Genomic DNA, 14092 nt, shown 5'->3' with positions numbered 1-14092 from the left:
GAAATTGGTGGGGGAAGGGAGGGGGGATGGTTAAATTCTCCTTGTGTTAAGATCCAAGGGGTTGGATTGGTGTTCACCAGGAACTTGGTGAAAAAGCCTCTCAAGGCTGCCCAGGGAGGGGAAGGTTTTGAGGGGATAGAAAGTGATCCAGACACTGAAATTTCTGGATGGTGGCAGTGTTTCCAGATCTAAGCTAGTAATTAAGCTTAGAAGTGTCCATGCAGATCCCCACATCTGTACCCTAAAGTTCAGAGTGGGGGAGGAATCTTGACAGCTTCTAACACCAATATGGTCGTGGCCCTCAAAGCAAAACCCATTTTGATAATTACCATAAGTACGTCTGGTAATGTCATTCCACATTGTATCAGTATCTCCTGGACTTGCCAAGAACAGGCCCCATCCATGGTACTCCAGACAAAAATCCATGCTGTCAGATGCTACGATTTCAAGTCTGGATGGATTATCTGACTGTGGTGCTGTGAAGTCCAGGCAGTCTAGGAGCTGACTGAATATCTGGAGCAGGTCTGTCAGCCAAAACTGCTGGGAATGAGTAGGGAGCTACAAGGAGGATTGTGGCTCTGTGTTGTTTAACTATGAAGAGTGCCCTGGGAAGATTGTTGGAAAGGCATATAGGAGGTCTTGTCTCCATTACGGTTTCCAATAACAATCCTCTGGATTCCTCTTATCCCCTCTGGAAGAAAGGTTCAGATTCTTGACATTCTCTTCACTGCCAAACTGGTCTTTCACAGGAATTCCATCCCTCCCCCCAATAATGGACTTAATCAGCTCTATGATGGTTCACAAGTGACCCTTTGTGATTGGTAACAGATTTTCTGCTCAGGAAGTCCACCAAATTGTTGATGACTCCCAAGAGACGACCCTTGGAGTAATCCCATATTGATAGCACCATGTTCAGAGCTTGATGACTTCTAGTCAGAGGGATGATGAACAGGCTCTTGCTTGTTTATGTAGTGCATCACAGATGTGTTGTCCATCAGGATCTATACCAGGGAATTTCAAAGAATACTTGGGAATGCCATACACGCTACCCTGATGCTTTGAGTTTCAGGACATTTTTGTGAAGTCCTAAGTCTTCTGGGGGACCAGGTCCCTTGCATCTGGATCAGGTGGGCTCCCCAACATGTGTGATACATCCACAATTAATGTCCTTGTAAAGGAAGGGGCAGAGAACGGTACACCTCCTTGAGTGTTTTTTGGGTTCTAGCTACCATCTCAGCTCTTCAATGACATGAGGTGGTTCTAAGACCTTCCTATTCATCCAGTGTTTCTCCAGGGAGTAGACTTACCTGAGCCAGAGTTGAAGGAGCACCCGGTGGAGTCTGGCAAGTGACGTTACACGCATAAATGCCGACATATAGCCTAACATCCCAAGGAAGCCTGTACCATCATGCTCTGGTTTGATTTTATCTCAAGTAATAGTAATTGCACTAGCAGGAATCTGTCCTCAGGCAGATATGTGCTTTCAGACCTGAACACTCGATCAGAGTTGCTATGAGCTCTATTGTCTGTGATGGGATATGAGAAGATTTTTTGATAGTTCACCAGCAGGGCTAGCTGGGCAAACAGAAAGAAAGCGCATGAGTGTCTATTCTAGACTTGCCACTGTCTCCTGCTAGGAGGCCAACCAACCATCCAGGAAAGGATACATAAGAATGCCCCTACGGCTCATGTGGGCCACCACTACTTCTAAGAATTTTGTGAAGACTCTGAGAGCCATGGAGAGTCTACATGGCAGTACCTTGTACAGATATGATTTGGCCCCACTGTGAATATGAGGTACTTCCTCCAATACCTCTCTCTGGTGGAGAGAGATGTGGAAATATGCATCCTGTAAGTCAACAGGAATGAACCAGTCTTGAGCCAGAAAAGATGATGATCATCCTGAATCAGAAGCAGCATATGTATTTGTTCAGTCAACCCATGTCTTAGATATAGGACAAAGACCCTCTTTCTTCTATGGGATAAGGAAATACCAGGAGTAGAAGCCTCTTCCCCTATATTCCTGAGGTATTTCCTCTATGGCACCTAGAGGAAGCGATGAGGAGGTCACTTTTTGTAACGAGCTTGTGAGAAGAGGATGGAAATGAATGGGGTAGCCCTGGATGAGGATATCCAACAGCTACTTGTCAGTTGTGATAGTAGACCAAGTCTGGTGGAAGGGGGCAAGGTGGTGGCAAGTGCTAAAAATGGCTCGCATGTGGCTCCCAACATTCCTACCAAACCTGTCACCTCCTTTGTGTCCAAAAGAGCACAAAAAAATGGGGTCTCCTGGAATACTGGGGCCTTTTCCTCTCAGGTACATGCGCTGTAAACTCAGAGTAGGACTGTGTCCTCTGCTGAAATTGAGTTTTATTTGGCTTTTACAGGAACCCAGTGTGTAGATCCCTGAGGAACGCAGAATGGACTGAGAGACTTTTAGTGAATGGAGCACTTCAGCTGTTCTGCTTCTAAAGAGCTCCATCCCTTTTTCCACTTGTTTACATGTGCCAAACAGAGTGGCCAGGCCCTAACGCAGTCCCTTCACTGGCTCAAGTACGCAGTACACAGGGACAACGGCAGGTGACAGGATCTCTTGTTGATCAGCAGGGCAATCCTGCCAGGATCAAAGAACTCAGTATGCCAACAGCTTGTGGGACGTAACCTGTATCACCACTGTTTCAGTGTTTATTATTATTATTTGTATGAGACATGAAGAAGCCATAGATGGATATGATTTTTTTTTAAATTATTTTTTTAAAAGAGAGGGAGTGGGTGTTCCAGAGACAGTGGCATGGATGGAGGGGGGGAGGGGGTATGGTTAGGAATGATGGCATGCGGGAGAGGAGATGGTGGCAGGGACAATTGTGGGAGATGGAGAAGATGAACATGGTGGCATGGCCAGAATTGGGGTAAACATTACCAAAGGAAGGAGGTGGCCCAGGGCCTCTGATTTAGAACTGGAGATCCTGGTATGGCTGGAAGTGATCAGCTATTGGTACTGGGGCCAATAGCATTGTCTCCATTTCATCAAGTGACAACATTGATGGAGGTTTCTGCTGTCCCTCTGTAGCAGCTCCTGGAGGCTGACATCAGGCTTTGGTGTGGATGGGCTGGCTAACTATGCTTTGGGAAAGCAAGATCTGCTCCAGAACTTACATGATGATAGTTTGCAATCAGGCCAATATGGCCAAGAAGCTATGCTGTAAGGATATGGGTCAGGTTGCAGATGGCTGATCCAGTGCCACTCATATCTCACTTGAGGTGGGGCCTGAAATGGGGGTCCCTGGAAACCTCCCTGGGGATGCTCTCCAAAAGGTAGAGAAAAGGGATCCCTATCCAATGTGGTAAAATTGGTGAGAAGTATCCTTCCTCAAACAGTGTGGCTGGAGAGTGATACAGCCTCAGTGCCAGCTGCAGCACCTGGTGCAGAGGATGCATCTGGCTCCTCTACAGCAATGTTATGATTTGATGAACTGATCTACAACTTATGAATTGTGGTTGATACGATGAAATTATGCAGTTGTTACCATGAAAATTGCTGCATCATATATGACCTCTGTCTTTATGTATCCACCACTGCTGAAAAACATTTAAGCACATAACTCCCAGGCCTGGGATAACAGACAATGTTAAGGACCTATCAGTGTCTGGGGCAAACACTTTTCTCCAACTTACCTACAGGGAGGGGATAGTGGAAAGAATGGGAATTCCCTGAGAAGGACAAAGAGATGGGGGTGATAAAGCAAGAGGTTATAAACAGACTCAGGAGGGAAGACGGGACCCACACAGGAAGCACTGATTCTAAGGGCTGGGAAGCTGTAGCAAGTGCTTGCAACTCTCAGGAGGGAAAAGTGCCAAACAATCTGCACCCTGAAAGCATGCCTGGAAGCCTCAAGCACTGTCCCCATCTTGGTCCCTGTTCAGACTCCAGAGGCTTAAATCACCCAACTATTCAGTTGTTGGATCCCTCACATCACTCTGGTGAAGAGCAAAAGGGAAGCACTTGCCTAGACCTGTAACAGATGCATCTCAGGCCCTTGATTGGCACAGTCACCAATATCAGTACCCAGGTTGGCAACAGGTCTTCTTCCCTGCATGGTGCATGTTCAGACAGGAAGCCATGGAGGATGTGTCTCTTGATGAGTAGTGCTTAGAGTCCTCCTTGCAGGATAGTCCTGCATGGTACTTGGAGCCAAGCTTATGCTCCATCTGGCCTCACCTCTCATAGTTGCCCTCTAGTGTCAGGGGCACAAGTGCCAGAACTGCCAGTGTTGGCTCAGAGGCTGCCAGCACTTTCTTTGATGCCTTTTTCTCTCTAGATCCTGGAGTATGGTGTCTACTTAAAGGAGTGCTGGCTCTATTTGGTGGTTAACATTTCCTCTGGGTCAGAAGTGACTCTCTCAGTCTGCTCTAAAAGATGTAGCTTGAGCTAAGAGTTTCTGGACTAGCAAATCCTTGCAGAGAAAGACAAGCACAGCCACATCCCAAACAGGTGTTCTCTTTCTCCAAGCAGAACAGGCATCTGCTACATCTGTTAGTAAGAGGGATTAGCAGGGTTTGAACCACAGGTTAGAGTCTGTCATGATGTGTTGCAGTTGATACCAAGTATCCCAACTTGTACAGGGGACAATGCCCAATTAAAAGGAGGGTAGAAAACAAAGTTCTACTCAAATTTGAAAAAAATGCATTTTTTGAAGATCTCAAAAGAACACCTGGTCAGACACTTGCTACGTTCCATCTTGCTGCTATTGGCGGTAAGAAGGAACTAAGAGGATAGTGGCTGCTCTGCCCTTTGTCCTCGCATTGGAGCATAGATGGCACAAGCCACATATATGACTGCAGTGGACACTGAGGTACAAAATATTCCGGTCTAGGTGTGAATGCACCTCATGTGCGCCAGAGTGGGATCCATACTGACACATGCTTGAAGAACCATCCAGGGTCTAGAAAGCACCACAGAGCAGTTAGCCATCAAAACTAAAATGCTGTTGGGAAGAATGTTCATTAAATAGAACAGATTTTCCATTCTGTGAAAAGAAGCAATATGCCTCTAGATACTATTTGACTTCAGTTAGAAAATAATACTAAAAATTGTTTGGCTTAAATCAGCCACACAAATAGAGGAAATATATTTTCAGTTGAGATTATGTAATCACCACATTGACCATTCCATTTAAATAATTAATTTTGTTAAACAAGTAGTATTAAGTGACGTGGCTATAGTTAAGTCATTAAATAGTTTTAAATATCCCTATAGCACTATTGCTGAATCTGGATTGCCCCCTAGTGACAAAACTGCACTCTTAGCAAAGGTTTTTACAAGACCAAGTACTTCGATATATAGGACTTTAATAAAACATAGAATTTATTTAACATTATGTAGCATAGACTCACATAGCCAGACTGATTTCCCCGTCCCCCCACCCCCAAAAAAGTTTAATTTGCTCACATTTATTTTGGCTTCTTAACTTACAGACCACCGCTTTTTGCTTCAAGATTAACATGGGATGTTTTTACATAGAATACAAGCAGAGTAGCCACAGGCCTATAGGCTGTGGTATTTATGGTATTAGATGGTATTTATAATTCTTAATAGAATAACTATAATATTTTGACATGCTTTAAAATTTTAATTAAGCCAACCATTTTAGTTTTAAAATGATCATGTTAGGAGTCTAATCTTCTGTGATATGTATGCAGTTTCTATTGATGTGAACAGAGGTTCTACAAGTGTACCAAGGAGATTTCGGATTACTGACATCATTGATATGTTTATTTACACTCTTAAAACAAGACTGAATGCTGCAAATTGTGCACCTCACTAGTCTAACTCTATTTTGTTCCTCTCTAATTACTGTATTCCTATCTTCACCCACTCCCTCCTTTTGTTTATTCTAGCTCTAGTCTCAAGCCCCAATCCGGAAAGTTGATTTGCGTGGGCAGATCCCTGGCCATGCAGAGCTCTATTGCCTTCAGTGGAGCTCAGTGGTTTGTGTACACAGACAACCTTGCAGTTTGGGGTCTGAGATTGTGAGGCCTTCAGTATAAGGACCATCTCTTATTTAGTTTATACAGTGCCCAGTATAACAAGGCCCCAATCTGATATGGGCTTTTGGATGCTATTATAAAAACTGGAATCCATTAATTTGGATCTGCACATGATACTTAATAAATCATAATTTTACTCGCCAAAGACCCAATCCAGTTCCACTGAAATCAAGGAGAATCTTCCCACGGACATCAAGGGGCACTAGATGACTTGATGTACTATTGTGTATACAGACTAAACTTTGCAATATGATTAGACAACAGGAAAATAGATAAGATTCTTATCTAGGAATTACAGAATATCCATTTTACAGTATTAAGAATGTAATATTATATGAAAGAGAAAAGTTTTAATTCAGTAAATTAAATGAAAATATATAGCATTTTCTGAAAAATATGGAAAAGCAAAGACATGTTACTTCAACTGCTTGGATACCTTTTAGTCTACAATCACATTTTATTTTTTGTATAAGAGACACACAGGTGCAATTCTCCAGTACAACTGGCTGAGGGAGAAGGAAAAAATGCGACAATTTAGTTTCCTCTTACATCCGCCATCAGGATCACCCCCACCATAGTAGAGTACAGCATTTCTGAAATGAAACCTAAACTGCTACTTTGGTACTTTAACAGAGCAGATTATTTGACATGACCTCAGTTATTGTTAATTACTTATTACTTCTGTGACTCAAAAAGCAACACTGGCTGCTGCCTAATGTAATGGATTAGTAATACTTCCACCACATCATAAATGAGCATGGTGCTTTACTATTCCTAAAGAACACTTCCAAGACTCCCTCTGGATCAAGCAGAGGCCAAAACTATGAAGTCAAACCAAATTCTGAATTTTGAAATACTTCAACTCCTGGAGGAGTTAGGGAAGTGTTATTACCATTGTAGAAGGCATTGATGAGACCTTATCTGGAATATTGAGTGCAATTCTGGTCTCCAATGTTTAAGAAAGATGAATTCAAACTGAAACAGGTGCAGGGAAGGACTAGTAGGATAATTAGAGGAATGGAGAACCTGTCTTAGGAGAGGAAACTTAAGGAGTTTTGGTTGTAGATAAGATTGCTGTATATTGCTGGAAGATAAGATTGCTGTATATAAATACATCAGAGGACCAAACACTAGCGAGGAAGGGGAGTTATTTAAGTTAAGAGACAATGTAGGCACAAGAACAAACTGTCCATCAACAACTTTAGGCTTTAAATTAGACTAAGGTGTCTGTGAAGTTCTGGAACAGCTGTCCAAGGAGAGCAGTGGGGGCAAAAAAACCCAACAAACACAAAACCCCCTAACTTGTTTCAAGACTGAGCTCAATAACTTTATGGAAAGGATGGCATGATGAAGTTGCCTGCAATGGCATATGGCCCATATGCGACTGCTATTAGCAAATATCTCTAACAGACAGAGATGGGACGCTAAATGGGGAGGGCTCTGAGTTTCTACAGAGAATTCTTTCCCATGTGTCTGGCTGGTGGGTCTTACCCATATGGTCTAGGTCAGTGGTCCCCAATGCAGGGCCTGCGGGCGGGCGCCATGGCACCCTCTGGGGCATCTATCTGTGCCCATATACTGGCTGGCGGACAAGCATCCACCGAAATGCCGCTGAAAAGCGTCAACGTTAAGAGGCGTCACCGCCGAAAATCAGCGGCATTTCGGCGGCGACGCCTCTTGACATTGACGCTTTTCGGCGGATGCTTGTCCATCGCCACAGTCCTCGGTAGCTCGTTGTCTGGCGCCTGCCAGACGAAAAAGGTTGGAGACCACTGGTCTAGGTCTAACTGATCACCATATTTGGGACTGGAAAGAAATTTTCCCCAGGTCAGATTGGTTGAGACCGAGGCATGTTTTTTTCCCCCCTTCCTCTGCAGCAAGGGGCATGCATCATTGGTTGGCGTGACCTAGAGTAAATGGTGGATTCTCCATAACTTGGAAGTCTTTAAATCAAGATTTCAGGATTTCATTAATTCTGCCAAAGTTTAGGGGTCTATAACAGGAGAGGGTGGGTGAGTTTGTGGCCTACGATATGCCAGAGGTCAAAACGGAGGACTACGACGGCCCCTTCTGACTTTAGAGCAGTGGTGCTCAAACTTTTTCCTCCCCCACGGACAACTTGAAAATTGCTGAGGGTCTGGGCGAACCACTTAACGATCTTTCTAAATGTTGTTTGTACCATTAGTTAACTATTCTAAAGCGCTTTAGATAAAAGCACTATATAAAAAACCTTAATAAATGTTTTTTTCTTCTACAAATAAAAGCACACAACTCATATTTTAATATCAATAGTCTTACTTTTCTAATGTGATGGATGTGCCCTCTCCCCCGCCATGGCAGCCCCTGAGCTGGGGCTGGATAGGAGGGGGGTCTCTCCCCCACCACAGCAGCCAGAGAGCTAAGGCTGGGAAGGAGGGTGGGGGGGTCTCTTCCCAGCAGTTGCAACCCTGTAGCTGGGGAAAGTTGCCTCTTTCTCTGGCCGCCACAGCCCTGCATATCTCAAATTCCCCCCACCCTGTCTTCTCACCCAACTTCCCCCTCCCATCAACCTCCTATTCTCCCCAAGGCCACCACCTCACCTTACATGTGTATCTTCTCCTGGCTCCAGGCACCTAATCAGTGGAGCCACGCCTGCACGGCTCCACTAATTAGGTGGGTGGCCATTCATTCTCATGTGCGGCTGCCCAGACGCGCATCTTACAGGGAACTATCGGTGGGCCACCTGAATGGATCTCGTGGACCACTGGTGGTCCACAGACCACAGTTTGAGAACCTCTGCTTTAGAGTCTACAAGGTTTCTCTGTTGCCAGATTCTTTTGGGATACAGACCTTTTTCAAGGGTGGAATCAATTTTTTCTACTGAAATCACCTCTGTGCTAATTCATGCCAGAATGGCTCAAGATTCATTGACACTTTTTCAGGAGAAAATATCTGATAGTGTGCTGCCCCAACTCTATTTCATTGGTCTTCTTGGTCTCGTGAAAAATTTTCTCCCTAAATTTCAACAGCCGCTTTCAATGGATTATCTGATCCTTAGACTTTGCCCCAGACAAATAACGAGTGGAGCAGGCAACTTCTGCTATGCAGTCTAAATCCTACATGGTGAGCAACCTGGCTTGTTCCAGTGGAGGGTGGCAGAGGAGATAAGTTTCATTCTGTGGAAGCACTCATCTGGAGGAACCAATTGGCACTCCGGTCTAACAGGGGGAGATTGCTTATTCCATGTCCTGTCCAAACTGAAGCTGGGAAAGACAAAGAGAGGGAGAAGCCAACAGAAAAGTGTGAGAGGTTCCCTCCCCTCAAAAACAGGTACCTAGAAGACTAGTCAGAGCATTTGTGAAACAGACTGGGAGAGAGTGTGTGGAATAGGGACTCTGGTTCCCTAAATGAAACCTTGTGGAAGAGGGGAAATACTCCTGACCACACTTCCTACCAGTGTCTGTAGAACTTGGGAGGAAGGGAAAGGAGGTTTTTTTTATCCAACCCCTCTAAAAAAATAGATATGATTTCCTTGAAGGCAGAGTTTAATAGGATTACATTGAAATAATTGAACTGGGATGAGTAAAAGGGTTTCCCTCTACCCCTGTGCACAGAAGCTAAACTGCGTGCCCATATCTACAGATGGCCTTGGCTGGTTCCTCCTCTCAGCACTTACATTCAACAGTGATGGGTGTTACAGATAGCCCTACAACAGATGAAGAGGAGTTTTAGAGACAGTAGAGGCAGAAGGAACTTGCTGTTGATGGGAATATGCCAGGTCTGCAGATTTTGCACCTGCAGGAATAGCTAGTGCTACTAGGAGATCAACTATCTGTGTAGCATCTCTACAGTGGGCAAAACAGAGAAAGACTCGGGCTCCAGACAGATTGCGTGAAAGACATGGGAGTGAAAATCTTCAGGGCAAAAACTACTTGTTATTAGAAGAGAGCAGTCAGATTGGGTGCATCCCCTTCAGAGAAAGCTCTATAGCTATCGTTGTTTAAAATTCCATTTTGAGATCTGTCTGCAGAGATCTCGTGTCAATTTTTAAAAGTTTCAAAGCAAATGTTTCTGTTTTTCAAAAAGTAATGTTCTATATTAACTAAATTTTAAATATTCTATGCAGCCCCAGAGAGAAAAAGAAAAAAAAAAAGTTAAAACAATTTCTGAAGTTCCAAAGAAGATAATTATGTTTTAGACACATCCCATGCAAATGAGAAAACTGGTCAATTATACTTTCAAAAATTAAAGTACCGTATTCAAGTAATTTTACTTACCAAATCCATCTATATCTAGATTCTTATCAACAACAACATCTAGCAGCGAGTCCCCAACTTTCCCTTCAGCTGTTAGTTTGTCCCCATCACGGTTTATGAAGTGGACAGTTACTTTATCTTCTGAGCTGGAAAATAAAAGCACATCCATGTTAATTATTACTAAAGCATGTAATGTGACTGGCAGAAGAATTTTAGAGCTTTATGGTAGTCTACCAATTTTAAAGAAGCACCAATAAAACACTAAACATTACCAAAAGTTTTTAGCACAAAAACCCAAAGAAATAATTACGTTTGTAAACTCCTCATGACAGAGTAAGTATTTCCCACTACATCTTGGTCAGTGCTGAGTGCACTAACATAAGAAATAAGGAACAGCAGCTAAGGTTTGTGTTTTGTCATGATGAATGATAGAGAGGGAAGAGTATTAGATCCTGAATTTCCCTTTTTTCCATAAAAGTTAGAGCTATTTTATTTCAGACACAGGTTAACTGACAAAATCCCATCGTTGAACACCACTTCCAAAACAGAGGATATGCAAAGAGTGGCCCAGGACAGACAGTCACTTCCTACACATGACATCTGATGGTCTGGAAAGGCTTCAGAAGTACATCAACTGAATTGTTTACTAAATTCCAAATCGTTATATCTGTGCAACCCCAATGACAGCAATATGGTTGCACAGGTGTCTGCAATAACTTTTTTTTAAAAACCACTAATGATGTGCAAGAAAGAACACACCTTAATTTTGGGTTTGCAGGGTTGACAGGAAAAAAAAGTTCTTATTTGTAAGATTATTTTTTATTGAAATGCTAAAGATAACTAGGAATTCAAGAATACCATTTTAAAGTCACTTCTAAAGAGCAGAACCGTACTTCAAGGATTATCAATCAAACCAAAACGATCAGATTCTTCACTGGATGTCCTGCTATTTTATTTTGTATACATGTGTGAGCATGCACATGCATGTCAACTAGTAAACAGAATTATCCTTGGACTGGCAACAGGATTGCTCCCACCAGCAAAAAGACAGACCAATACAATGTTTGCTTTAAAATTACATCTAGCTTCAAGAAACTAAATCCAAGTATTACCTCTAGTGCATACAGGCTCTGGATGACCTGTCATGTACAATAATTACCAATCTTGTAAATGAAACCAGTCCATAAAGAAGTCTAACCTGCACAGCCAATGCTAAACAAAATTATGAAAGTTTTCATACTGAAAGTTACATTTTTGGAGGGAAAAGTATTTTAATATTCTTCACAAAAATTATTTACTATACAATTAGACTAAAACTTTAAGTGCCTTAATGACGACTAAATTAAATCAAACATTTTGAAACAGGGCATAAAAATGATATATTTAGAAGTATCCTTATACACTTTTATTTAAAAAAAATAAAAGTATGTTTCTTGAGAGAGTTATATTTGCCATAACTAAAAAAAACTTTGGCAGCAATATGTGGCATGATTCATTATAATGCCATGTTCAGTTCTTGTCAAATATTCCCTCAGTCCATTTTCCAGAAGATAGCCACAAGCTACCTTCAAGAACAATGAATTAATCCAAAAAAATATAAATCAGTGACAAAAGACTGACCTCGTTAATCTGCAAAATTCAAGTGAAGCATGTACTACATTAACTTGAGTGTGGTTTCTGAATTTCTGGACATAAAAGTTGTTTAGCTTTAAGAATACAGACGTGCATATGTTCTAGCAGACAAAGCATGTTTCAATCTATTTGGAATACTTTTTTATCCCAGCAGGTGAAGGAGATACAGATCTGATTGCTTTTACGGAACTACTTTGTAAGTGTGCTAAATGTAAAATATTATTTATTGAGAGTGCCCACAGCATGCCAGGCCATCTAGAATGGATATATTCTCTGCCCTTAAGTGCTCAAAATCCAACAGCAGACATGATGCAACAAGTGTGAGAGATAAACAATAGTTGGGTAAGTCATAGGTTGGCTGGATAGAGGTTACAAAAATAAAAAATTAGGCTTATTAAGTTATGTAGGCTTCTTGCTCCAAAATATGCACAAAATCTTTCAAGGAAAAGTGCTCCCTTAAACAAAACTCTCATTCATCCTTGCATGGTCACTATCCAACCATCTTCTGTTCCATTCATCCCCCACCCCCGGCCCAAAAAAAAAAAAAAAAAAAAACCAAAAAACACCAAACAAACAACCCACACCATCAAAAGGAAGGGTAGAAATGCCTTTGGATGCCTACCCAGTTTTTCAGCAGCTCCAGCTGTGGTCAGAGCAGTTTCTGGCTCCTACAGGTCTGGCCCTGCACCTGGGAGATGTTCTTCCATTCAGGCCACACGGCTATAAGGCATTAAGCCTCTGAAGAACATCCTTCCTAACGACGTCAGGCTGGTAAAATTCCTGCTTGGCTTAGCATTTCTGCTGCTCAGAAGGGACCCCTAGGCAAGTGTCAGTTTTCCTGTCTGCTGGACTGAGACAACAGGGGAAATTGGGAGTAGGTTGCATACAGCATTAAGCTTCCAGTCAGCAAGTAGAATTGCCAGAGGGGCTAAATGGGAGAGGAGCAAAGAAAATTGGGCAACCAATTAGAGGGGAACAGGGGCGTGTGCAGGAATAAAAAATTGACGGCTCTTGTGGGGGCACATTTTGTGCCCGAGTGGCCCCACGGCCAGAGGAACTCTGTGCCCCCCACTGATCACTGGGGGGCCCACACCATTGCTTGCCCCCCCTTGTGCATGCTCCTGGAGGGGAGAGGACCAAAAAGGGGGGGGCGTGGCGCTTTAAAGATAACAACATAGGTATGTCACTAGTCAGCGGGGAGGATGGTGAACTCAGCTTATGTTGGCCACATAAGTGATGTCTTGTGAGAAGAGAGACAGGCCAAGGAAAGGCCCTCTGCTGAACTGAACCTGTCTGAAGCCATCTCAGTTTGAATGCCTCACCTGTTAGTAGTAAATGAGGCAGGGAGAGACTGCGTCTGGGGTTTTTAGCTACAGATATGAAGTGAGCTAGTGTGAATCTTTGACAAAAACGATTCAATTTGCCAACAAACTGGAGGACACTGTATAAAAGTTATGATTCTATTACCTGCTGCAGCAGCAAAACAGTTTAACTTGATTTTAGTAGGAAGATAAGGTATTGGAAGCTATTACAATCTTTTGCGATCACAATCTTAACTACCACTATAAACAGGTCCAGGCCATTTCCTTTCCAAATTAGTCAGACTTACACACTAAGACCTCAATCCTAAAAAGATGTATGTATATGCTTCACTTTGAAGTCTATGGGACTACTCACATGTTCAAAGTGAAGCATATGTGTAAATCATCACAGGATTGCAGCCCATTTTAAAACACATCTTTATAAACAATTACATACAGATTTGGTGGATTTAAAAGAATTTGAAAAATGTATGGGAGCCTTTTGCGTGAAAACCCTCATCCTGAATTAGTAGAGGAAAGGCCCTGGGACAAGTAAAGTACATGGCTCAGAAAAAAAAATAAGGGGTATTAAATATATAAACAATTTCAGCATTCATAGAAGGATAAGTACCTGTGGGTTTCACATCAGAAAGATAAACGGTTTTGTACAGTTTGCAAAAAGCAGGAGAAGCTTTCTGATAAAGTGCAGTCCCCCTGTAAATAAGTGTTAGACTTCTTATTCCCCACACATACATAAAGTAAGCTGCTCATGTGAAACACACAGAAATAGAAATGTGTCACTTTGCCTACAAGAAGCTATTAGATTGATCCATAAAATACAGCTTAAGGAAAGAAATAAAATGCTATTTTGTTTAA

General features: G+C 42.5%; 1 protein-coding gene across 4 annotated transcripts in view; it reads right to left on the bottom strand.

The window, feature by feature from the left end:
- FDX1 (ferredoxin 1) overlaps positions 1-14092 on the bottom strand; it is a 39564-nt gene that overhangs the window by 12834 nt on the left and 12638 nt on the right. For all 4 annotated transcript variants that reach the window (XR_005591084.1, XM_039513209.1, XM_039513231.1 and 1 more), the window contains one exon: positions 10305-10429. Coding sequence is in view for 3 of the 4 variants with exons in the window: in XM_039513209.1 (XP_039369143.1) it covers positions 10305-10429 (125 nt within the window). In the remaining variant the exon portion in view is untranslated. The remainder of the gene's footprint in view (positions 1-10304; positions 10430-14092) is intronic.

This window comes from Mauremys reevesii, linkage group 1 (genome assembly GCF_016161935.1).
Source record: "Mauremys reevesii isolate NIE-2019 linkage group 1, ASM1616193v1, whole genome shotgun sequence".
Lineage (NCBI taxonomy): Eukaryota > Metazoa > Chordata > Testudines > Geoemydidae > Mauremys > Mauremys reevesii.
The sequence above is the reverse complement of the archived record's forward strand: the minus strand, read 5'-3'. Positions and strand labels throughout refer to the sequence as shown.